The sequence below is a fragment of the Chlorocebus sabaeus genome, chromosome 7, assembly GCF_047675955.1.
Source record: "Chlorocebus sabaeus isolate Y175 chromosome 7, mChlSab1.0.hap1, whole genome shotgun sequence".
In the NCBI taxonomy this organism is placed as follows: domain Eukaryota; kingdom Metazoa; phylum Chordata; class Mammalia; order Primates; family Cercopithecidae; genus Chlorocebus; species Chlorocebus sabaeus.
This window is the reverse complement of record NC_132910.1, coordinates 101,727,045-101,753,770: the sequence shown is the minus strand read 5'-3', so window position 1 is coordinate 101,753,770 and position 26,726 is coordinate 101,727,045. Positions and strand designations below refer to the sequence as shown.

The 26,726-nt window shown below is 35.9% G+C and overlaps 2 protein-coding genes across 4 annotated transcripts in view; one reads left to right on the top strand and one right to left on the bottom strand.

Moving 5' to 3' along the window:
- Positions 1-26,726, top strand: part of LRBA (LPS responsive beige-like anchor protein) — a 764,757-nt gene that overhangs the window by 43,438 nt on the left and 694,593 nt on the right. The window lies entirely within an intron of this gene.
- Positions 20,766-21,370, bottom strand: LOC103236366 (multifunctional methyltransferase subunit TRM112-like protein). Its single transcript, XM_007999964.3, has one exon. It carries the CDS (start codon positions 21,327-21,329, stop codon positions 20,952-20,954), a length of 378 nt encoding a protein of 125 aa, XP_007998155.3. The 5' UTR covers positions 21,330-21,370; the 3' UTR covers positions 20,766-20,951.

Genomic DNA, 26,726 nt, shown 5'->3' with positions numbered 1-26,726 from the left:
CAAGGCAGTGGTTGGTGAGCTGAGGCCACCTACAGCTGAATCTCATCTACTGCCACAGCCAACATGGGGTAAGGGTAGAGGGGTGTGATTGGCAATCAAAGCCTGTCTCCCCCATCACCATCAGGATGCAGTGGGTGGCCAAAGTGGCTCTACATAACTCAGCAGAGAGGTGGTACCATGTTCCCCAAGGCTGCTTGAGAGCACTGTTACTGTTTTGAGGTGACTTACATATGGAGGTTAGTTATGCATCAGAAGCTTCTTAGGAGTCACTGAAAGAAATACGTGTTATATGTATTTAATACAGGCTGCGAGTTGCAAGTTTACAAAAACTGAAACTACCAATTTTATAATGGAATTACATTGCCTGAATATAGATATTTTAAAACATGAAATTAACCATTTGGCAGAACTTTCTCATAAAAATTTTTATTGTAAAACTGTAACTATTGAAAACCAAACCAAAACAAATATAAAACTAAAGGGCAGATAACCTTTAAACCACCATGTAGGTCAAGGAATAGAATTTTGCCAGTCATCTTAGAATCCCTCTAATTACAACTGCCTCTCTCCCTCAAATGGAACCTCTATCTTAACTTTTACAGTAATCACTTTCTTTTATTTCTTTATAATTATGTAATCTAAGAGTACATCCCTTATCTATAATTTAGTTTTTCTTATTTTTAAAAAACATGTTTTTTAAGTCTCAGATCATTCTATCTGTTAAAGAACCTGGACTTTTTATTTTTTTTATTTTTATTTTATTTTATTTTATTTTATTTTTTTGAGGCGGAGTCTAACTCTGTGGCCCAGGCTGGAGTGCAGTGGCCAGATCTCAGCTCACTGCAAGCTCCGCCTCCCGGATTTACGCCATTCTCCTGCCTCAGCCTCCCGAGTAGCTGGGACTACAGGCGCCCGCCACCTCGCCCGGCTAGTTTTTTGTATTTTTTAGTAGAGACGGGGTTTCACTGTGTTAGCCAGGATGGTCTCGATCTCCTGACCTCGTGATCCGCCCGTCTCGGCCTCCCAAAGTGCTGGGATTACAGGCTTGAGCCACCGCGCCCGGCCGAACCTGGACTTTTTAAAGAACCTGGACCTTTTGACATTTAGCATTTCCCATAGTCTGAATTTTGTTGAGTGCATATTCATGATGTAGTTTAACATGTTTCTTGTGTCCTCTGTATTTGCTGTAAATTGGAAGTTGATTCCAGAAGATTTGGCTTCCATACCTTTGGCTAGACTCTAGGTGGTGCTGTGTTCTTTCATCCGGAGGCTCTTATGTCAGTTGCTTCTTTTTATGGTATTATCAGCTGTTGATTCTCAATATCTAGATCCATTAAATCACTGGAGTCTGAATAATTGTGATATTATTTATTTTTTTCTTGTATTAAATGGAGTAGTTCTATGAAAATATGTATTTAATTATCCAGTTGTATTTAGTTATCCAGTGGCACAGGTAATACATAGGCAAACCAGGCATAATGGTACACACCTGTAGCCCCAGCTAGTTGGGAAGCTGGGGCAGGAGGATTCCTTGAACCCAGCAGTTCAAGGCCAGCTTGGGCAACATGGGAAGATCCTGTTTCTTAAAAAAAAAAAACAAAAGTCTGTATGTATACATACACATACATGCTTTATATATATATCTATGTATACTTTATATAGATTTTTATATATTCTTTGTGTATTTATATTCTTTTATATGTTTATATACTTTTATATATTTATATACTTTTTATATGTTCTTTATATATAATTATTTGAGCATATTAGATTTATATGTTATATATTATATAAAATTATATAAATATGTAATTGGAACAGGTTCATTCCTTTTATTCATTAGTTTTGTAAGTAACAGCCATTTCTCTTCTTATCATCCTCCATAGGAGACCAATTAGTTGTTATTGTCTTTTTGAAATATTATGAATTAATGGATTTAAATGTATTTGTTTGCAATTATTATTACTTTCTTTATTGAACCCCAAACTTTTATTTTTGGCCAGTAGGCACTTCTTCAGGTTGACTCCTGAGTCCTTTTGATACAACCCTGCTAGACTTGCATGTTCCTGCTATTTATTATGGCAAGATATTTCAGGCTCATATTTTCATTTCCAGTTCCAGACTTTGAACCAGCTATGATATGGTTTGGCTGTGTCCCCACCAAAATCTCTCTTGAATTGTAGCTCCTACAATTCCCACCTGTTGTGGGAGGGACCCAGTGGGAGGTAAATGAATCATAGGGGCAAGTGTTTCCCCTGCTGTTTTCATAATAGTGAGTAAGTCTCACAAGAGCTGATGGTTTTATAAAGGGGAGTTCCCGGGCACACACTCTTGCCTGCTGCCATGTAAGATGTGCCTTTGCACCTCCTTTGCCTTCAGCCATGATTGTGAGGCCTCTCCAGGCATGTAGAACTGTGAGTCCATTAATTCTCTTGCCTTTGTAAATTACCCAGTCTCAGGTATGTCTTTATTAGTAGCGTGAGAACAGACTGGGACAGTAAATTGGTAATGGTACGGTGGGGTGCTGCTGTAAAGATACCTGAAAATGTGGAAGCTACTTTGGAAGTGGGTAACAGGAAGAGGTTGGAACAGTTTGGAGGGCTCAGAAGAAGGTAGGGAAATGTGGGAAAGTTTGAAACTTCCTAAAGACTTGTTGAATGGCTTTGACCTAGATGCTAATAGTGATATGGATGATAAAGTCCAGGCTGAGATGATCTCAGATGGAGATGAGGAACTTGGTGGGAACTGGAGTAAAGATCATTCTTGCCATGCAAAGAGACTGTGGCAGTTTGCCCCTGCCCTAGAGGTCTGTGGAACTTTGAACTTGAGAGAGGTTATCTAGGGTATCTGGTGGAAGAAATTTCTAAGTGGTAAAGCATTCAAGAGGAAACAGAGTGTAGAAGTTTGGAAAATTTGCATCCCAATGACGCAATAGAAAAGAAAAACCCATTTTCTGAGGAGAAATTCAAGCCAGCTGCTGAAATTTGCATAAGTAATGAGGAACCAAATGTTAATTGCCAAGACAATGGGGAAATGGCTCCAGGGCGTGTCAGAGGTCTTCATAGCAGCCCCTCCCATCACAGACCTGGAGGCCTGGGAGGAAAAAATGGTTCTGTGGGCTGGACTCAGGGCCTTGCAGCTTTGTGCAGTCTGGGGACGTGGTACTCTGCATCCCAGCTGTGGCTAAAAGGGGGCAAAGTACAGCTCACACCATTGCTTCAGAGGGTGACAGCACTAAGCCTTGATGGCTTACATGTGGTATTGGGCCTGTGGGTGCACAGGAGTCAAGAATTGAGGTTTGGGAACCTCCAGTTAGATTGCAGAGGACGTATGGAAATACCTGGATGTCCAGGCAGAGGTATGCTGCAGGAGTGGAGCCCTCATGGAGAACCTCTTCTAAGGCACTGCGGAAGGGAAATGTGGGGTACAAGCCCCCACACAGAGTTTCCACTGGGGCACTACCTAGTGGAGCTGTGAGAAGAGAGCCACAATCTTCCAGATCCCAGAATGATAGGTCCACTGACAGCTTGCACTGTGTGCCTAGAAAAGCTGCAGACGCTCAACACTAGCCTGTGAAAGCAGGTAGGAGTGGGTCTGTACCCTGCAAAGCCACAGGGGCAGAGCTGCCCAAGACCATGGGAACCCACCTCTTGCATCAGTGTGACCTCAATGTGAGACATGAAGTCAAAGGAGATCATTTTGGAGCTTTAAGATTTGACTGTCCCACTGGCTTTTGGACTTGCATGGGGCCTGTAGCCCCTTTGTTTTGGCCAATTTCTCCCATTTGGAACGGGTGTATTTACCCAATGCCTGTACCCTCATTGTATCTAGGCAGTAACTAACTTGCTTTTGATTTTACAGATTCTTAGGCAGAAGGGACTTGCTTTGTCTCGGATGAGACTTTGGACTGTGGACTTTGGAGTTAATGCTGTTGGGAAGGCCTGATTGGGTTTGAAATGTGAGGATATGAGATTTGGGAGGGGCCAGGGGCAGAATAATACAGTTTGGCTATGTCCCCCCCCAAATCTCATCTTGAATTCTAGCTCCCATAATTCCCACATGTTGTGGGAGGGACCCAATGGGAGGTAATTGAATCATGGGAGTTTCCATGCTGTTCTCGTGATAGTGAATAAGTCTCATGAGATTTGGTGGTTTTATAAGGGGGAGTTCACCTGCACACGCTCCCTTGCCTGCAAAGACATGTCTTTGCTCCACCTTCACCTTCAGCCATGATTGTGAGGCCTCCCCAGTTATGTGGAACTGTGAGTCAGTTAAACCTCTTTCCTTTATAAATTACCCAGTCTCAGGTATGTCTTTTTATTAGCAGTGTGAAAACAGACTAATACAGGCTACTCCTTTAAGAAGCCCTGATTTTTAATGAGAAATGGTATTTCAAGACCACAATCTGGGCAATAGGCATGTTCGTTGTTACTGTGTTGGTCATTGTTCATACCCCTTTCCAGTGGATAAAACTACACATACACACACACACACTCACACACATATTACATATTTACATATGAGTGTGTATGTGTATATGTGTGTGTATATATATTTTAAGATAAAATACCTAATTGGTTCATAGTGATACTTCCATTAAGTATGATGTTAACTGTGGGATTTTGATAGATGCCCTTTGTCAGGTTGAAGAAGTTTCTTTCTATTCTTAGTCTGTTAAGTGTTTTAATAATGAAAGGTATTAGATTTTGTCAGATGCTTTTTTTGTCTATTGAGATGATCATGTGGTTTTTCATTTTACAGTGCATCACATTTATTAATTTTTGAATGTTAAACCGAACTTGCATTCCTGGAGTACATCTCATTTAGTCATAGTGTATAACTGTTTTTATATGTTCCTGGATTTGGTTTGCTAGTATTTTGTTGAGGATTTTGTATTCATATTTATAAGATACATTGGTCTATAGTTTTCTTTTTTGTGATGCTTTTGTCTGATTTTGGCATAAGGTTAGTACCAGCCTCATAGATTTAGTTGGGACTTGTTCTCTCCTCAGTTTTTTGGAAGAGTTTGTCAAGAATTATATTAATTTATCTTTAAATGTTAGGTAGAATTCACCAATGAAGCCACCTGGGCCTAAGTTTTTTTTTTTTTTTTTTTTTTTTTGGGGGGGGAGTTGATTTTTTTATTACTTATTTAATCTCTTGTTGTAGGTCTGTTTGTATTTTGTATTTGTTTTTCAGTCAGTTTCCTTAGTTTATATATATATATGTATACACACACACACACACACACAACAGGTTATTTTATACATATCTGTTTTTTTTTTTCACTTTAATCATGTGTCTTAAACATCTTTCCTTGTCCAGTCGTATACATGAGTAGTTCTCAGTGAGACCAGTATGGTGTTTAGGAAATTTGGTGAGTATTTTTGGCTCTTAGAATGATTTGGAGTTGGTAGTGGATGGTTAGTGTTCTGGACTAAGGCTGCTAAGGACGTTGCAATGGAAGATCCATTTGCAAACAGCAAGGTGTTATATCCTCTGTTCTCCTGAACTTATTAGACTTTAATTTCATTTTCCATATCAGCATAAACTTTTTGAATACTTTTGACATATGCTGAGTTTTTTTTAGAAATATAAGTAAGCTTTAAAGAAGGAAAAATCATACTTAGTTTTATTTGGAACTTTATGAAGAATTAAAAATCATGTCTAATTGGAATATAATAGTGTTTGAGTATGTAATAAACACCTGAATCACTGTGCCTTGTTTCTGTAACATACATTAATATAGATTCTGTATATAGTTACCAGGATCTAACTACTTTATTATTTGGTTATTTACAAGGATTTGTATATGGAAAAAATACTGAAAAATATTTTAATTATTTTTCTTTTATTATGGTTAGAGTACTTTGTAGATTTTTGTTGTTGTTTACAGGTAGGTCTTATTATCTATTGTGTTTTCTCAAGTCTAAGATGCCAAGTTGTAAGATTTGTAATCATTTTTATGCATTAAGACAAAAACCCTGCATTTGTAATTTTAGATGCCATTGATTATAAGGCATATTCTGATCTCTGATCTTTTTAAAAGAATTGATAAAATGGAATGTGTTGCTTTTATTTCAGGTTAGTATAGGGGCGTCACAAAGAATTTTTTTTTTTTTTTTTTGTAAAAAGATGATGTTGGGTCTAATGTAGACTGTCAGTGGAGAACTATGAATAAAAATGAAAAACTTTATTTAAAAAATTGCTGTGTTATATACAACTATATGTATGTGCCATAATTCAGCTAGTTCCTTCTTTTTTTTGGAATTTTTTTTTTCCTTCTTTTTTCTGGGATTTTCTCGTTGTAAGAGATAGAATCTTATATCAAAGTAGCTTAAGTATAAAAGGAAATGATTGGTTTATAGGACTGGAGTAGATCATTGAATGAAGCTGCAAGAACCAAGGAAACTCTGGAAACAGGGAGTTGATGTCACCAGAATATTCTTCTTCCGTTCATGGTGCAGCTAGGCCTCCTGTGTCCACATGACAGGGAAGATGTCTGCTGGAAGACTTCAATTTACATACTTCTACTTTTCACCCAAAGACCAAGAGCCCTTCTTTTTCACTTTATAAATTACAGAACAATCTTGGTAATGATTTTGAATGACCTGATTTAGCTCACATTCTCATTCTTGTATTAATCACTGTGTCCAGGAGAATGGGGAACTATATATTTAGCCAGGCCTGACTTAAGCGACCTCTCTGTGACCTGGGTGTGAGGTACTGAGACTTTCTTGTCAGAATTCCATAAATAGAAGAGGATTGAAGAAAGAGTAAATACAATACAGACAAAAACAACAGTGTCTATTGTACTGGACATTTTGGTAATTTCCAGTTTATTTCCCTATTGTTAATATAATCTCCGTTTTCACATAAGGATATTGGTATGAAATTATTGTGAAGATCTAAAAGTACATTTTTCTTTTTGGTGGAGACAAACTAATTTATAGATCTTTCTTTCATGTACCCTAAATTTTGGTGTTCTTCAAAGTAAGATTTGTAGAGTCTTCAAATTATGAACTATCAAACTTAACAATGTATTTTAAAATACAGGTAGTTTGGACACATTAAAGGAATCATGATATAAAATATTTGGGGTACTAAAGTAATAAGTAATGTATGTGATGCTATAGTTTTAAACAGTTATAAACACATAAACTTAAATTGATTTGAATATGGAATGCATGACATTTTGCTATCTCTTTCATATCCTGTGATGTTTGAGTTCAAGTAATGTAAGTTCAGTGGACTTTGGTTGTCACATAGTGAGAGATTTCTGATTTTTGAAATATGTCACTACTATAAATCACTAGTTTGCTAGATTGAACCAGCAAGCTGTTAAAGAACATGACAGTATTTACTGTAGATAAATGCAAATTTAAAAAGGTTCTCTGTATGAAGGTTTAGATGATTTATTAGCCTTCAGTGCACACATGAATCTGAAGTTATGTAATGGATTTAGAAAATTTCATTTTCTGTTTGAAGGTTCAAATTTGCATATTTATTCTATAATGCAAGTATTAGATGTGAGTCAGTAGGATATATAGTTAAACTCTGTGTGATATCAATATATGCTTCATCTTTTTTGTATAGTATATGGCAAATGTTTTTTAAGGTGTAGGGCAAGTAATTAAATATACTGTTTTTTTTTTTGGCTGGAGTAGGGAGGGAGGGATAAGTAAAGAAGCTGTGATTATATATGTCTGTAGGTGGCTTCAGAATTTGAACTTATGAGAGTTTCCTTGCCTTTTAATTTGGCTCTCTTTTTTCTACCAATTGAAGATTCATTTAGGTTAATATGTTTTCTTTTCAATGGGAAATAATTGGTGGAACAGTTAATCCTATGACAATTTTACCTCACATAGAATTACTTATTTTTTTAAAACTAGTCTTCTATTTTGAGATAATTGCTGATTCACATGCAGTTGAAGAAACAATGCAGAGAAATCTTTGTACTCTTTATCCAGTTTCCCCCAATGAGAAAATCTTGCAAAACCGGAACAATATTGATACTGGTATAATCAAGGTACGGAAAGTTTCCTCCCGTTATCCTCTTACAGCTATACCCACTTTCCTCTACCCCATCTTAACCCCTGGCAACCACCAATCTGTTCTCAATTTCTATATTTTTGTTAGTTGAAGAATCTCCAGAGGACTGTACGAACTTGAGAAAAAAACCAATTGGTTCTCTGGAGATTCTTCTAGATTGTTTTGTGCGTCAATAGTTTGTTCCTTTTTGTTGTTGAATAGTATTTTATGGTATGGATATACTACAATTTGTTTAACCATTTAACTGTTGAAGGACATTCGAGTGATTTCCACTTTTTGGCTATTACCAACAAAACTACCATAAATATTTATGTACAGGTTTTTGTGTGAACATAAGTTTTTATTTCTTTGGGAAAAATGCCAGGAGTGTACTTGCTAGATTGAATAGTAGGTGCATATTTAAGGTTTTTTTTTTTTTTTTTTTTAAATAGAAAATACCAGACTTTTTCACAGTGGCTGTGTCATTTTACATTCCCACCAACAACATATGAATTATCCAGTTTCTCCACATCCTCACCAGCATTTGGTATTGTCATTATTTTTTCAGTCGTTCTGATTGATGTATAGTGATATCCACTGTGGTTTTAATTTGTATTTCTCTAATGCCTAATGATGTTAGACTTTTTTTTTTTTTTATTTCATGTGTTTATTTGTCTTCTCTATGTCTTCTTTCGTGAAATGTTCTTCTGCACATTTTCTAATTGGATGTTTTTTTACTCTTGACTTTTGAGAGACTATATTTTTTAGGTATTATTCCTTTGTCAGATATTTGGTTTGCAGATATTTTCTCCTAGTTTGTAGCTTGCCATTTCATCCTCCTGAAAAGGTTTTTTGGTGAGCAGAATTTTTAATTTTGATAAAGCCTAATTTATCAATTTTCCCTGTATGGATCTTGCTTTTGTGTCAAGTCTAAAAACTTCTTGCTTAACCCTAAATTCTGAAGATTTCCTCCTATGTTTTTAAAACAGTTTTATATTTTACATTTAAATCCGTGATCAATATTGAGTTACTTTTTGTGTAAGGTGTGATACTTAGGTAAAGTTTATTTGTAATTGTTCCAGTGCCATTTGTTGTAAAGACTCTTATTCCTCCATTGAATTGCTTTTTGTACCTTTGTTGAAACTGTTCAGCATATTTGTGTGGGTCTAGTTCTGGGTTCTTTATTCTGTCTCATTGATTTATGTGTCTGCCCCTCCACCAGTTCCTCACAGTGTTGATTGCTGTAGCTACATAATAAGTTTTGAAATTAGGTAGATGGATTCTTTATACTTTATCTTTCTCTTTCAAGATTGTTTTTGTTATTCTAGTTCTTTTGCTTTTCCATATAAATCTTACAATAATCTTTTCTATATCTGCAAAAATCTTGCTGGGATTTTGATGGGACCTATGTTAGATCTGTATATCAATATGGGAGGAATTGACAGCTGTACTATGAATGCAGTGTGCCTTTCCATTTATTTAGATCTTCTTTGATTTCTTTCATCATATTATTGTTTTCAGCATTCAAGTCTTGTATATATTTTGTTATATTTACATCTAAGTACTTCATATTTTTGAGCAATTATAGATTTAAATGTCATTGTTCACATGTTCCTTGGTAGTATATAGAAATATAATTGATTTTTTAATGTTTATCTGGTAACCCATTACCTTGCTGAACTCATTATTTCTAGGAAGTTTCTGTTTTTGGAAATGCCTTTGGATTTTCTATGTAGGTAATCATATTATCTGCCAATAGGGACAGCTTAATTTCTTCCTTTCTCACCTGTATACCTTTTAATACCTTCCTTTCTCACCTGTATACCTTGCTGAATTGCCCTGGCTGGAACTTTCAGTACTAATTTGAATAAAAGTAGTGAGAGTGCACGTCTTAACCACGTTCCTGATCTTTACGGGAGAAAATACTTGGTCTTTTATCGTTAAGTATAATGTTAGTCGTAGGTTTTATGTAAATACTGTTTATCAATTTGAGGAAGTTTTTTTTTTCTCCATTTTTCTGAGTTTTTATCCTCAGTGGTGTTACTGAATTTTTGTCAAATACTTTTTCTGCATCAGTTGATATGATCGTGTGATTGTCTTACCTTATCCTATTAATATGGTGGATTACATTAATTGATTTTTACATAATAAAACAGTGTTGCATTCCTGGAATAAAATCTACTTGGCCATGGTGTAAGATTCTTATTTATTGCTGAATTCTACTTGCTAATTTTTGTTAAGAGTTTTGGTGTTTATATTCATGAGGGATATTGGTGTATAGGGTTTTTTTTTTGGTACTCTCTTTGTCTGGTTTTAGTATAATAGTAACTTCGTAAAATGGATTGAGAAGTTTAAGATTGGCATTAATTCTTTTTTAAACATTTAGAAGAATTCTCCAGAGAAACCATGTTAACTTTGAGATTTATTTTTTTGAATTTTAAAATTATGAACTTAATTTCCTTAATAATTATAGGATTATTCAAATTATTTCATATTGTGCAAGTAGTGGTAGCTTCCAGTTTTTGAGGAATTGGTCCATTTTGTCTAAGTTGTCATATTATGTGTTTAGAGTTGTTTGCAGTATTCCATATTTTTTTTTTGTGTGTGTGTGTGTGTGCTGCCTCTAAGGCCTGTAGTGATAGTGTTTTCTCCCTGGTACCAGTAATTTGTGTCTTATTTCTTGCTTCTTTGTAAGTCTTGCCACGGTTTGTCAATTTTATTGATCTTTTCAAAGAACTAGCTTTTTATTGATTATTGTTTTCCTACTTACTTTCTACTTAACTGACTTCTGCTTTTGTCTTTATTATTTCCTTCTTTCTGCTTGTTTTGGGCTTATTTTGCTTTTCTACTAGGTTCTTTAAAATGGAAACTTAGATTATTGATTTGAGACTTCTGCTTTTAGTGCTACAAATTACCCTCTCAGGTATGGCCCACAAATTTTGATATATTATATTTTTATTCAGTTCATGGTATTTAAAAATTTTATTTGAGACTTCCTCTTTTAACCCATAAACTATTTAGGAGTGTAATAGTTTCCAAGTGTTTGGACATTTTTCTGTGATCTTTATCTTTCTGTTATTGATTTCTACTTTGATTTCATTGTGGTCAGAGAACCCACTCCATATGCTTTCAATACCTTTAAATTTGTTGAGCTTGTATTATGTCCCAGAACATAATCCCTAGTCCATGGGCACTTGTAAACAACATTTATTCTTCTCTAACTGGGTGGAGTCTTATATAAATGTCAAGCAGTTCCTCTTTGTTGATAGTGTTACTGAGTTCTTTTAATCCTTTCTGATTTTCTGTTTATTTCTACTAATTATTTAAGAAGGCACAGTTACTTTTGTAAGATAAAATTAGTAGCTTTCATAATACTATTTATTTTGTAATAAGTAAATATTGTAGCATTTTATTCTTACAGTAAGAAATATGCCGGCTGTGCGTGGTGGCTCATGCCTGTAATCCCAGCAGTTAGGGAGGCTGAGGCGGGTGGATCACAAGGTCAGGAGTTCGAGACCATCCTGGCTAACATGGTGAAACCCCGTCTCTACTAAACATACAAAAATTAGCCAGGCCTGGTGGCATACGTCTGTAGTCCCAGCTACTCGGGAAGCTGAGGCAGGGGAATCACTTTAACCTGGGAGGCGGAGGTTGCAGTGAGCCGAGATTATGCCACTGCACTCCAGCCTGGGCAACAGAGTGAGACTCTATTTAAAAAAAAAATTAAAAGAGATATGCCTTAATTCCCCACTTTTACCATATAAAGCACATAAGGAGATTTTTCCTCAAAAATTTGTCTGTATTTGAAAGTGAATATTCAGATATTAAATCCAAATGACTTGCCTAATCTATATTACTGACATTGTCATACTGATTATATGTGATGTTAATATACTTGATAATACAATTATTTATCACCTACACTTAAGGAATATCAGAAGCAATGCGTAAGTGGGCACTTAGCTGAAACCAAGTAATATATTTTGGCCACTACCTAGGCTGAAACTGTGGTTTTACTTATCTCTGATTGAAATATAATTGTCTCTTTTAAGGAAATGTGGTCATACTGAAAATACTGTCCTGCACCTTTAAAAAAGTTTAGTATTGTGTCTTGAACATCGTGGCATGCCTACATATATTGATTTATATTCTTTTTAAATGCTGTATTATATTCCGTTACATGGCCATCTCTGGGTTATAAATGTCTCTCTATTGCTGGATATTTAGGCTATATCTAATGTTTCAGTTTCACAAACAGTGCTGCAATAGGTATCTTTTTATTTTATTTTCTATATGTAATTTTATAGAAGTGATTTGTATAGGTGCTCGAATTATTTGATTCTGCCTTTTTGTCCTTGAACTCTTAACTACTAACCACATTTGAACTCTAACTCTAACCACATTTCAGAGTGACTTGGATATTTGAGATGGAAAAAAAGAACTTTTCAGTTGTAGTAGTCTATTTTCATACTGCTATGAAGAAATACCTGAGACTGGGTAATTTATAAAGAAAATGAGGTTTAATGGACTCACAGTTCCACATAGCAGGGGAGGCCCCACAGTCATGGTGGAAGGCAAAGGAAGAACAAAAGCACGTCTTATATGAGGCAGGCAAGAGAGCGTGTGCAGGGGAACTGCCCTTTATATATAAAACCATCAGATCTTGTGAAACTTATTCTCTATCATGAGAACCTCCACCCCTATGGTTCAGTTACCCCCCACTGGGTCCTTCCCATGACACGAGAGGATTATGGGAGCTACAATTCAGATGAGATTTGGGTGGAGACGCAGACAAACCGTATCACCATTATTCAGATTTATAGAGTATAATTTCATGCCAAAGTACAAACTGTTACCCACTCTTACATGGAATTTTTTTCACTGCTTTTTCTCTTCTTAATACATAGGTATAGAGTATGATTTTAAAGCCTAGCTATATCTTTTTGTTTCATTTTTCTCATTGCCAAAACTGTCTTCTTGCCATATGAACTATTTTTTTTCATTGATACTTTCTTTTCAGTTTTGTCTGATAGACTTTGAGGAATTGGTGTTGAGTAAGCCAGTCTGTAGTGACTGTCACAAATAATTAAATACAAGTATTATGTAGTGTTGAAACCCATGTTCAGAAGTTACTTATGTTTCATGTTTACAAGAGGTAATTAAATATGATAATCCATGTAAAATGCTTATGTAAAGTGCTGATGTAGCTTACAGCAGTCACTTCTTATGTGCATTTTTATTATTAGAATATTTGAATTAAAAATTTTATGATACAGGAATAAATAGCATAATAAAGTTTTCCCCAGTTACTAACTGATTTGTAAGTGTACTAGTTGTGTGTTGCTGTGTTACAAATTACCCCAAAACATTACAGTGTAAAACAATGATAAACATTTATCAGCTCAGTTTTTCTGGCTCAGGAATTTGGGAGTAGATTGGCTAGATAGTTTTGGCTCAGTGTCTGTTACGAGGTTGCATTCAAAATGTTGGCTGGAGTTGTAGTAATCTAAAGACTTAACTGGGGCTAGAGGACTTGCTTCCAGGGTTACTTATATGACTGGCAAGTTGCTGCTGGCTGCTGGCTGGAGGACTGTTCTTCTCTAAGTGAGCCTCTCACTGAGCTGCTTGAATATCTTCATTTGTGGTGAGTGATTTTCCTCGGAATGAATGATGTAAAGGGAGCCATGAAGCTCTAATGACCTAACTTCATAAGTCACACACTACTTCTGCGGGCACACAGACCAGCCATGATTTAAGGTGGGAGGATATCTGTTTTGTCTGACTTTTGAACTGACTGGTTCAGAAAGGGATGAGGGGTTGGTGTGATTTTATTTGCTCATATTTTCTTTTTTCCTAAAGTAAATTGAAGATGTCTTTTTTGTTTACTTATTAACTTCAATAAGTCATAAAAGGAAATCTGTGAAAAAACAAACAGGTTGCGTTAAACTACTTACCTGAAAACCTTCTGAAGGGCCTACTAAATGTTTGCTTAAAACATAGTTAATTCTGTGATACTTATTCATCCAGCTGCCTATCTAATACTTGAAGCACTTTTATTTTTATGGATTTAGGGGTCTGGGTGAAGCTTACAATAATAAGCTTCAAGAACATAAATACATTGCATCATCAAATGTTTCTCAAAAAAGCTGTTGAAGAATGCTATTTAAGAAAAAAATCTCTTGTTCAAATAGAAACCTGGGAGGCTGAGGCAGGAGGATTGCTTGAGCACAGAAGTTCAAGTCCAGCCTGGCCAACATAGTGAGACCCTATCTCTAAATCAAATAAAAAGGAAAAGAGTTTCCATTGTGAAATAACTTTTGGGAAGTTCATGCACTGGTTATATATCTTCCTTTCAAGATGTCTACTGCACAGTTGCATATTAAAGCTCTGGTAATTCTATCATATAAACATCTCTTTACCATTGTTTAATTCATTATTTATTAGACTTATTTGATCATGGAACCTTTTTTCTTAACACTTTTGTAGACATATCATTTTTCTGTGAACATTTCTAACTCTTAAGAAGGGTACAATAAACAGTGAGGAGATTTTGACTATTTTGTAGTATATTTGGAGATTTAAATAAATATAAAGATGATACTTATAATTTATTTTCCGTAACATATATTTTGACTAATTTTTGTATAGATAGTAAAGTTCACAAATTTTTCAGATACTTTTCTTAGCTCACTAAAGAAACAAAATCTAACTTAAATATTAGATTATTAGTGAAGGTGTAAGGAAACATGAGACTGTCAGTCAGATAGTCTGATTTGTAGTCTTGTCTGTGAATGGACATATTTGTTTTTTTTTGTTCCTTTATCAGCTAGATGTGATAATTGACTAATCTGTATGACTTACAGGGTTCTTGTAAGGATTAGTTATAATAGTAGAAATGGAAATCTTATATGATTGTGAGTTTATTGATAATGTTACTGAAACTGCTAGGGCTTCTGTGCATTCTAAGAAATAGTGAAAGACCCAGAATATAATAAGTAGAAGGAGAACAAAAACTTCAAAGGGAATATTTTCAGTTCAGAGTATTAAATGACTATATTGTATTGGTAATATGATATGTATCATTCTAGTTTACTGTAGGCTGGAGAGGTCAAAATCGTTCTCAGAGGGATATTTCTTGAGTTGGACCTTAAGAAAACATTAAGGTATGGTTCTTTAAAAGAAGCAAGAAAGAGGGAAGGCAATTGAAGAGAATACCAAATTTAACCTAATTTTCTGAAATGAGAAGTTTCTAATATGAGACAAAATGTTCTGTGCTTCCTGGGACATGGACATAGATTTTTACAATTATGGTCTTAGAGAAGGGACAAGGGAAAACCAGAGTGAGCTGAAATTTTGTCTACCCAACCCTTATTGTTGTATTCGGTGAAAACATTTTAGAATTCAAATTGGGTCCTAAAACAGCAGATTTGATTTCCAGTACCTAATAATTAGGAAATATTTTGGACTCATATTTGTGTGAAGTTCTTTGGGTGGGATATGATGAAAATTTGTATTTGTTTCCATGACATTCTACATTCACACTTAACTGTAAATCAGATTAAACTTACTCTTGTTCTTTTATATAGTATCGAGCTCATAATTTTCTTTACCTGCAAGAAAAACACTTTACTGTCTTTACCTACAGAGATTTAAAATCCCAGTAGAGACAAATATTACTACGAAAAAAAATTTTTTTTTTGAGACAGAGTCTTGCCCAGGCTGGAGTGCAATGGCTTGATTTCCGCTCACTGCAACCTCTGCCTCCCAGGCTCAAGTGATTCTCCTGCCTCAGCCTCCCAAGTAGCTGGGATTACAGGTGCATGCCACCACACCTGGCTAATTGTTGTATTTTTAGTAGAGATGGGGTTTCCCCATGTTGGCCAGTCTTGAACTCCTGACCTCAGGTGATCCACCTGCCTCCGCCTCCCAAAGTGCTGGGATTACAGGCATGAGCCACTGCACCCAGTCACTATATAAGAAATGTTTGTTCCAAAAGAAAATGTGATCTTTCCCAAAAAAAGTCTGGATGATATTACCACAATATCTGTAGTATTAAATTTTGTTTAAGAATAGCTTGGCAGCTGGGTGCAGTGAAACATTTCACAATAAAAAATATTTTTTAAGGCTGGGTGCGGTGGCTCACGCCTGTAATCCCAGTATTTTGGGAGGCCAAGGTGGGCGGATCACAAGGTCAGGAGTTCGAGACCAACCTGGCCAAGATGGCGAAACGCCGTCTCTACTAAAAATACAAAAATTAGCGGGGCGTGTTGGCGGGCGCCTGTAATCCCAGCTACTCGGAAGGCTGAGGCAGGAGAATCACTTGACCTGGGAGGTGGAGGTTGCAGTAAGCCGATGCCACTGAACTCCAGCCTTGGCAGCAGAGTGAGACTCCATCTCAAAAAAAAAAAAAAATATATATATATATATACACACATATATACATGTATGTATTTTTAAGTCTTTCCGTGCTAAAGACATCCCTAGGGCAGGTAGCAGAATACATAATTCAAGCTAGAGAGGCACAGGCTGCACGAGAGTCTCTCAGATAAAGCCCCATTGAAAATAAATTTATAATCTAAAATTTAAAAACACATTAAAAAAGCAGCAAAGCATGAGGAGTCAGTAGATAAACTGAAAGCAAGATTAAGTCTTCAAGACTTTCAAACCATAAAATTTAGAAAATTATAATAAATTATGATATAGAGGCCCTTTCATGTCAAAAAGACATGAAAGAAAGGAAACAAAAAAGACACTTAAAAGATTATGTAGGAAAGAGAGATTACTAAGCAGATTTGAAAAATAACAACAAATAGAGCTTTTAAATAAAAAGAAATTAACAGATCGAAAAGTAGATTAGAAAGAATTGAATAAAGAATGTGGGAACTGAAACACTGAGGAAATTTCCAAAAGATAGCAGAGAGATAGGCAAGGAGATAGCAAATACAAAATAGGTTGTATTTTACAAAGGTATGTGTAAAATATATAAGAGTACTTAAAAAGTTTTAAAAAATACTTAAAAAGATATGTGTAAAATGTATAAAAGTACTTAAAAACTATTAAAATGTATCTGCATATACCCAATACCAAGTTAACAATAGAACAATATTTTTACTTGGAATCTCTTTTTCTTTGCTAAAACAATGATCTTTATTCTAACTTTGTTTTGTTTTGTTTTGTTTTTTTGAGAAATCATCTTGCCCTGTCACCCAGACTGGGGTGCTGTGGCATGATCATAGCTCACTGCAGCTTTGAACTCCTGGGCTCAGGCAATCCTTTGCCTCAGCCTCCTGAGTAGCTTGGACTATTGGCATGTGCCACCTGCCAGGCTATTTTTTTTTTTTTTTTTTAAGAGACCAGGTCTCGCTATGTTGCCCAGCCTGGTCTTGAACTCCCGGGCTCAAGCAGTCCCCCTGCCTCAGCCTCCTGAAGTACTGAGATTACAGGCATGAGCCGCCATGCCCAGCCGTTAATGCTAACTTTAGGGTGAGTCATTCCGTTGCTTTTTTTTTTTTTTTTTTTTTTAAGTTTATTATCTATGTATATATTCCTCAGCAATATATTGTTCTTTTTTGAAAAACTGCGTACCAATTACAAACCTGTTTTTTTGACATTAAAGTTTTTATTTTTATGGATTTAGGGGTATAAATTCAGTGTGTTACCTTGATATATTGAGTCATGGTGAAATCTGGGCTGTTAGTGCACCCAACACCTGAATAGTGCACATTGTACCCAATAGATACACCCTCACCTCCTTTCCATTATTTGGAGTCTCCAGTGTCTATTATTTCACTCTGTATGTTTGCATTCCACAAACCTCTTTCTGTAAGGAGAGTACAGTGTTGTAGGAGGGTCTGGGTGAAGATAAGCTGAACAGAGTCTCTGGGTCATGGTCTGGCTTTTCTAAGAGTTCTTGAGAATGCTTACTGGGGAATTTAGTGGGTAACATCAAAAATAAACCCTGGGAGATATTGGGATGTGTTAGTTTGTTAGGGCTGTGTAATAAAGTACTAGAAATTAGGTTGCTGAAACAATGGAAATTTATTGCCTCAGTTCTGTGGGCTAGAAGTCTAAGATAAGTGTGTTGGCAGGGTTTGTTCTGAGAATTGTGAGAATCTGTTTCATGTTTCTTTCCTGACTTCTGGTGGTTTGCTGGCAATCTTTGACATTCTTTGGCTTATAGAAGTATCACTGTGATCTCTATCTTCATTTTTACATGATATTTTCTCTGTGTACATGTGTCTGAACACGAATTTTCCCTCTTTACAAGGGTAACAGTCATATTGGATTAAGACCCCCCCCAATGACCTCATCTTAACTACTTACATCTGTAGGAATCGTATTTCCAATTAAGATCACATTTTGAAGCACTGGAGGTTAAGAATTGAACATATGTCCTCTTGGGGGACACGATTCAACCTGTAACAGGGCATCTGGCAAAGTGTCATAGTGGCACAGTGGTGTAGAGCATATGTGAAGCTATCCAGTAAGAATATAGTCAGGGAATAGGCTGTTCTGTGGTTTCTGAACTTACCAGGCACATAACCAACTGTCAAAAGTAGGTCAAAAAAGACACTTTTGGTGAACTAACACCTGCTATGGGGTAAGAATGGGGCATAAGGATATGTCATTTGAGATAGTTATAGATAATATATATTAATTTCTGAGAAAATGCAGGGAATAGCATCTATATTAGTCAGAATATAGGCTTTTAACTGATAGAACAGAGAGGCCCAAATTAACAGTGGTTTCTGCAAAATAGAAATGTATTTGTCCTTCAGGTGAAAGTCTAGGTAGCGGGCTAGTGTGGCAGTTCTGTGATTGTCAGGATCCATAGACTGATTTGCTCTTTTATCTTCAACATAAGACACCTTTGATTCCAAGATGGCTACTGTAGCTCTTGCCACTATTCTGCATCTTAAGCAGTAGGAAGGAGTGTAGTTGGAAAAAGGGGTCAGGTTTCTTTCTTTAAAGAATAATACCTAGAGGTTGCACATGTTACTGCCTGTTGGTCAGAACTTGGTCACGTGGCTGATCAGGAATGCTTTCCATTCAAGAAAAGCTGGAGAGTGAGATCTTTTTCCTGGGCTCCATGTGCCAAACTTGAAACTCTTTATTATTATGGAAGAAGAAAATATAACTTGGGAGTCAGTGCAGTCTGTGTCATAGCTTTGTAATTTTCCCTCAACTTCCTAGTAAGATTCCAGTGGCTGTAAACATACACAAGGTCACATTCACGTAGGAAAGAAAAAAATTTTCCTGGGGAAAAATTGGATATCTTGAGATTGGCACTTTTAAACCCTGAATGTGTTTTTGAAGGATGCAGATAAATAAAATAAGCTTACTCTTAGTTAATTTTATAAATAAATAGGTTCAGAGAAAAAAGCAATTTTGACATTTTTAGACAGGTGTTAACTACACCTGTTGTGTAATAGATAGGTCACAAGAAACAGTATCTAGTTAGGGTCAGAAGCTGTGATTACACCCCGTCCTTTTTTTTTTTTTTAAACTATGCCATACTCCTGCTCCATCTTTGAGGAAAAATTTAGCAAGTTTCCAGTGAGTGGTCCAGGGAAAATAGAGCTTTACTTTGAAGTATTTGAATTTTCTGTGAGTCGCACAGTATTCCAGTTGTATTAATCTTTTGAAGATAATTATTTTTGATCTCTGTGTTTGGTCTTTTGTTTTCCGAATATACAAGTAATTTAGATTAGTGACGAATGTCAGCTTAAGATATTTTATTAGTATGACTATTGAGAAGAAAAATAATCATGCTCAATTAAAGTCCTCATACAAAACTTATAAAGGTTTATTTGAATTCTTTAAGTTGCTTTAAAATTTCTATAATCTTATACATTAAAGTATAACCTATAGAAAGCATGTTATGCCACCCTGAAGGCTGCTATAAAAATTGTTTATGAAGTTCAGGCCAAGACTAAAATATGTTGAAATGGAGAGTTTTGAAAAATGTTCTATACAGCAAAGGAGACCAAATCATGCTAAAATGTAGAAAAAGACTATACATCAGTTTCCATGCTACATTATTCAAAAAAATACAACCATAAAAAAGGTAATAAGATTACATTTTCGCATTTCATGGCTAGTAAAGTGCATTAGGCTGCTCAGATATTCATAACTTACTGTGACATTTGGGAAGATTACATTTTGTAGTGTAGAGCCATTACTATAGCTCAGATAATAACTAGCCAATGCCTGTACCTGGATTATGATCCCTGTCATTGGAAACAAATTTGTGTTTTGAAGGTTGGTCAGCCTCAAATAACTCTTAGAAAGGGTTAACATGACATACTGTAGACCCTGTGCATGTTTTTTAGGTGTAATAGATATGCATACATGTAGTATATCAAATATGCCACACATTTGTATGTACAAATTTCTGCCATCAATTTTCTGCTTGAAAGGTATATTTTATAGTATTTAAAGCAACGGAGGAATATTTAAAACACCTGTCTGGATATTGCTCTCACAGTATAATCTCAGTTTAAAAGCTGGTGAAATATTTGGGGCTTTTTTTTGGAAATTACTTTCAAAAATCTATAGCTTCTTGAAAGGGTGGTTACTTATAGGAACGATTGATGTGAGTAATATTAAGGTGAAGGTAAGGTCTCTTATGTTAGTTGTAATGAGGTTTTTGACCAATTTAGATCTGCATGGAGGATATATAATTGTTACAAGAAAATTTCACACTATTAAAACTCTCTCCAGACATTCTCTTCTTTTTTTTTTTTTTTTCGGTTTTGAACCTTTAATGAGAAAAAAATATATAATGTCGAGCTCAAGAACACTGTGTGTTTGGTGTCATTGGGTCAAGGGTTGGGGATACACACGGCAGAATTTGGAAACAGGGTATACATCAACAAAAACATATTAGTCATAACAAGAAAAACTGGCGCCTGGCACTATCAACTCTCAGTTTCCTCTTCACTCAGCAGCATGTTGGGGATCCCGCGGCTGATGGGGAACATACGTCCAGACTCCGGGCACTTCAGGGTGCCCTCTATCACTTCCACCTCCAGCAGCAGATGGTGCATGGTCCTCAGAAACTCTTCATTCTCCTCATATCCCTCAACCGGCCCTTTAGGCACCTGGATCAGGCACAAATTATCGGCCGCTTCCAGGAACGCCGCCCACTCCACCTTAGGTATCATACGCGCCACGAAGTTGGGGTTGAACTCCACAGGGCAGATACGGACCTCAGTGGCCTGGAGGCGCAGGGGGAAGCCACGGGACCCCACCCCCCGCACATGCGAGCTCAGCAGATTGTGGGTGAGCAGTTTCATATCGCCGAACAGGCTCTCGTCAGCGACATTCTCTTCTTGGCAGCAAATTGTTTCAGATCTATTGGTTGGTTTCCCTTATATTAAATGATGTACAGTTGTATGTGGGTGTTGTAAGAAGTACCTTATTGTATTCAGTGGACAAGGTTTACTTTCTGTCTTCTAGAAAATACTGTTGAAGAGTTTATCTTTTTTACTATTGTATCTAGATGATTTTCATAAAATATTGTCTCTTTGAGCTTTCCTTTCACTAAAAAGTTATTTTGAAATTATAATCATTATATATAGTATTATGGAATTATTAGTTTCATATGACCTTAGAGATTTTTGTGTTTTTCTGCTACCTTTCTGAATCACTGCAATTCTTTTCCACAAGAAGTTTTTCTTGTGTCTGAAGATTCTCTCACTCCTTAATTTTACATTCTTCTATGTGGATTCTTTCAAATTATCTTCCAGATAATACTGGTGTTCTTGAACCTGGACCAGACCTTTCTACTGCAAAAATTGATTAAAAATTATCTTTACTAAATTTACAGGTTGAAGTTCACGGAATTGATTTTCTCAGTTTTGAATTTTTCTTAATTTTTCTTAATCATTGGCATCTGCTGCTGATTGTTATTACCCACATTTAATAAAAGATTTTCTTGAGTTAACACAATTCTATGTTTAGTTAGTATTATCATATTGCTTTCTGGAAATATTTTAACAGGAGTGTATGGAAGTATTTGTTTAATCTTGTTCTCACCTACTTCGAGCTTTAATAATTTCAAACAAAGTGAAATTTATTTAGTATTTTTTTTTTTGCATGTGTCATTTGGATTTTTTTGTGAATTGACTGTTCATGTCTTCCTAAAAATTTTTTTCACCGAATTGAAAATACTTTATTTCTGTACCACTTTTTATTTCTACAGCTTAATGATTTTTGTATTCTTTGAGAATTTCTTATATTTTATGGCTTCTAATATAACTTTTGTTGTCTTAAGTTATCTGGAATTTATTTTGGCATATATCGTAAGATAAGGATTCAGTCTTAATTTTTTAAAATGAAAATTTCATAGCTCTATTTAATGCTTGAGATGACACTCTAATTCTATATTGAATTTATTTGTATCAACTTTTTATTTTAATTAGATTGTTTTCTGTCTAGTACTGTACAGTTTTAATAATTACATTATACCATTTGTTTGATGATTCTAGTATTCTTTTTGTATAGAATTTCCCTTCACTTTTTTCATATATTTAATTCCCAAATAGAAATTAGAATCACTATAAGTTTCAGGAAAAAATATCATATTGGAATTTTAATGGTAATGTGCTGAATTTATAGATTAATTTGTGAAAAGTTAACAACTTGAACTGATTTAATATTCCCATCCAGAAACAGGTCTGTTCATTTATCAAAAGTGGAAAAAAAATTTTTTACTTTCAAGTCATATGTATGTTTTAATTCACTCCTAGATACTTTTACACTTATGGTTGGTATCAGAAATGTTGTTTTAAAACTCCATTGTATTTTCTATTAGATATTGTAGATATTTAGGAAGACTTATGAATGTTATATATTTTATATTCATACAAAAATGACATTTTGAGCTGAAGTTACTACTTGGTGTCGTTCCTATATGTTTTCATGGAGAAAGAGATTTCCAGTTTGGAAACCAGAAGTCTAGTATTTTCTTTTCTTTCTTTTTTTTTTTTGTGAGACAGTCTTGCTTTGTCGCCCAGACTGGAGTGCAATGGGACAATCTTGACTTACTGAAACCTCCGCCTCCTGGGTTCAAGCGATTCTCCTGCCTCTGCCTCCTGAGTAGCTGGAACCACAGGCATGGAACACCATGCCTGACTAGTTTCTGTATTTTTAATGGAGCTGTGGTTTCACCATGTTGCCCAGGCTGGTCTCGAACTGCTGACCTCAGGTGATCCACCCACCTTGGCCTCCCAAAGTGCTGGGATTACAGGTGCGAGCCACCGCACACCCAGCCATTTTCTAAATAACCAATTAAAAAGATTTCTGTAGGATATAAGACACAGTACTGATTCCTACAAATACGGGTAGGCTATTTCTGTCATATTGATCACTGTTATCCTATTTCCTCAGGGCCTGGCATACTGTAGGCATTCAGTAAAAGTGTGTTGAATGAGTTTATAAATTTATTATATATTAGAGGTTTGTATTTTGGATTGTTTTCTGTAGATGTGTTGTATCTCTTATTTTTTTTTTACTAACGTATGTTCTATGAAGGCCAATATTTAGCCAGTGTGCCTCAGTATGTAAGTATGAGATTTTTACAGCTTGAGCCCATCTTGATAGGTTTCATATGTGTTCTGATTGCATGATGCCTGCACTGTGCCAGTTGTTAAATATTTGAATAATGCCTCTGCAATGTCATTGTTATATTGTGCTGAATTATTTTTGACTCAGTGAGTAATTTGTTAGAAATAGGTTACTTGAGAAATCTCAAACTTTTGTATTCATACCATTTCTATTTATGATGATTTCATAAGCTCTGCAGCTCGCATCAGTGGTGTTTTGTGCATTTGCTTTTTTTTTTTTTGAGACAGGGTCTCGCCCTGTCGCCCAGGCTAGAGTGCAGTGGCACAATCTTGGGTTGCTGCAACCTCTGCCTCTCGGACTCAAGTCATCCTCCCACCTTAGCCTCCAAGCAGCTGGGACTATAGGCATATGCCACCACATCCAGCTAATTTTTTGTTTTATTTTTGGTAGAGATGGGGTCTTGCCATGTTGGTTCAAGACCCCAGGCTGGTCTTGAGTTCTAAGTGCAACTGATCTGCTCTCTCGGTTTCCCAAAGTGCTGGGATTACAGGCATAAGCCACCATGCCTGGCTGCATTGGCTTCTTTTTAAATTGTTTTTTTGAAATAAGTAACATGTGTTCATGACACAAAATTCAAATTGCTCAAAAGTGTATGTACTAAAATCTTTTTTTTTTGCCTTCTATGCAATAGATCTTTTCCAGAGACAATCAATATTTAGTTCATTCTTAGACATACTTAGCACATGCGTAGGTCTATGTGTAAATGATTTACACTCAAATTGTAGCCTACTGTTCACACTTTTCTCCACCTTGATTTTCTCACTTAAAGTATCTTAGAGATCTTTTCCTATCATATGGAGTGGCCTCATTCTTTTCTATATGTACATCATATTTCATTGTATAGTTATGTGCAACTTCATTAACTTTTTTTTTTTTTTTTTTTGAGACAGAGTCTTACTCTGTTGCCCAGGCGACTCACTGCAATCTCCACCTCCTGGGATCAAGCAATTCTTGTGCCTCAGCCTCCCAAGTAGTTGGGATTACAGGCACGTGCCTCCATGCCTGGCTAATTTTTGTATTTTTAGTAGAGGCGGGGTTTCACCATGTTGGCCAGGCTGGTCTTGAACTCCTGACCTCAAGTGATCCACCCACCTCGGCCTCCCAGAGTGCTGGGATTACAGGTGTGATCCATCACGCCAGGCTGTCATTAACCTTTATCTTGTAATTTTTAAAAATTCAATACAATGAAGTTCTTGTATCTAACATCATTATCTAAATGTGTTTATAATATAAATTTCTAGCTGTTTGATTGCTGTTTGAAAAATAAAAATTTTTGATAGATATTACCAAATTGCTGTTTTTTTGTTTATCTTTTTTTTTTTTTTGGAGACATGGTCTCACTCTGTCACCCAGTATAGAGTGCAGTGATGTGGTCTTGGCTCACTGCAACCTCTGCCTCCTGGGTTCAAGCGATTCTTGTGCCTCAGCCTTCCAAGTAGATGGGGCTACAGGCGCCCACCACCACACCTGGGTAATTTTTGTATTTTTAGTAGAGACTGGGTTTCGCTATGTTAACCAGGCTCGTCTTGAACTCCTGCGCTCAAGGGATCCACCTGCCTCGGCCTCCCAAAGTGCTGGGATTACAGGTGTGCGCCATCATACCCAGCCCCAAATTGCTCTTAATAAGTCCTATTGTACCTGTTTCCTCAACAACAGTGATGTATGACAGTACCTGTTTCCTCATGTTCTTGCACATACTATGTATTTTTATATGTTGTTAGAGATTTGGAATTTGTCAAATATGTAAAAATGGTATATTAGTGTAGTTTTAATATTCATTCATTTTGTAAGCAAAGTTGGGTTTCATGTTTTAGTGCCACTTTTATTTTCCTTTTTGTTCATTGCCTTTGCCTAAATTTTCTTTTCTTTTTTTTTTTTTAGCACCCTAGTTCCCACAAGCAGATAAATTTTCTTTTAAAAAATGTTTTTGAGGAAGCTATTTGTACTTATGTAATGATGTGTGTTGAAATGATTTTTCTAAGTATTTACTTTTTGATTTTATTTTTTTTTGCATATAGAATTTCTAATTATTATATAGTTAAAGATGTCAATATGAAGTCCAGAAGTCTTAAAAACTCTTAGTTAGAAAAGTTTTTACCACTTGAAGTGATAAAATTTTTTTGTATCATTTCATTCAGTGCTTTTATTTAATTAATTTTTATTTTTAGAAACATGTCCTGCTCTGTCACCCAGGCTAGAGTTCAGTGGCATAATCATAGCTCACTGTAGCCTTGAAGTCCTGGTCTCACAAGACTCTCCCGCCTTGGCCTCAGAAGTGCTGGGATTACAGGCATGAGCCACCACACCTAACCCATTTAGTGCTGTTATGACTTTTATTGTAGACTCATTTTATGACTTCAGTTTTACATTTAAATCTTAGACTCATTTGGAATTTTTTTTATGGTATGAGGGATGGATTGATTGATTTTTTTCCCCCCAGATACTTGAATATAGCTATCCCTAAACTTATTTTTTTTTTTGAGGCAGAGTCTTGCACTGTCACCCAGGCTGGAGTACAGTGGTGTGATCATAGCTCACTGCAGTTTTGAACTCCTGGGCTCAAGCAATCTTCCCACCTCAGCCTCCAGAGTAGTAGGGCTAGAGATACCCACCACCATGCCCAGGTATTTTTTTTTTTTTATTTTTTTTAATGGAGACAGTCTGGCAACACAGCCTCCAGGCCTCAAGTGATCCTCCTGTCTTATCCTCCCAAAGTTTTGGGATTATAGGTGTGAACCACCTTGCCCAGCCACTAACCTTTTGATTAAATGATCTTTGTTCTATTTAGATGTCACTTTTATCATATAATAATATAGATATGTAATTATAAAATTATAAAATTTATAATAACCATAACCACCACCACCAGCCAGGCATTGTTAGTAATAAGCACCTTATTCGTATAAATACCTTTTTTTAAACATTTTTTTTTTTTTTTTTGAGACAGAATCTTGCTCTGTCACCCAGGCTGGAGTGCAGTGGCTGGATCTCAGCTCACTGCAAGCTCCGTCTCCCGGGTTTACGCCATTCTCCTGCCTCAGCCTCCCGAGTAGCTGGGACTACAG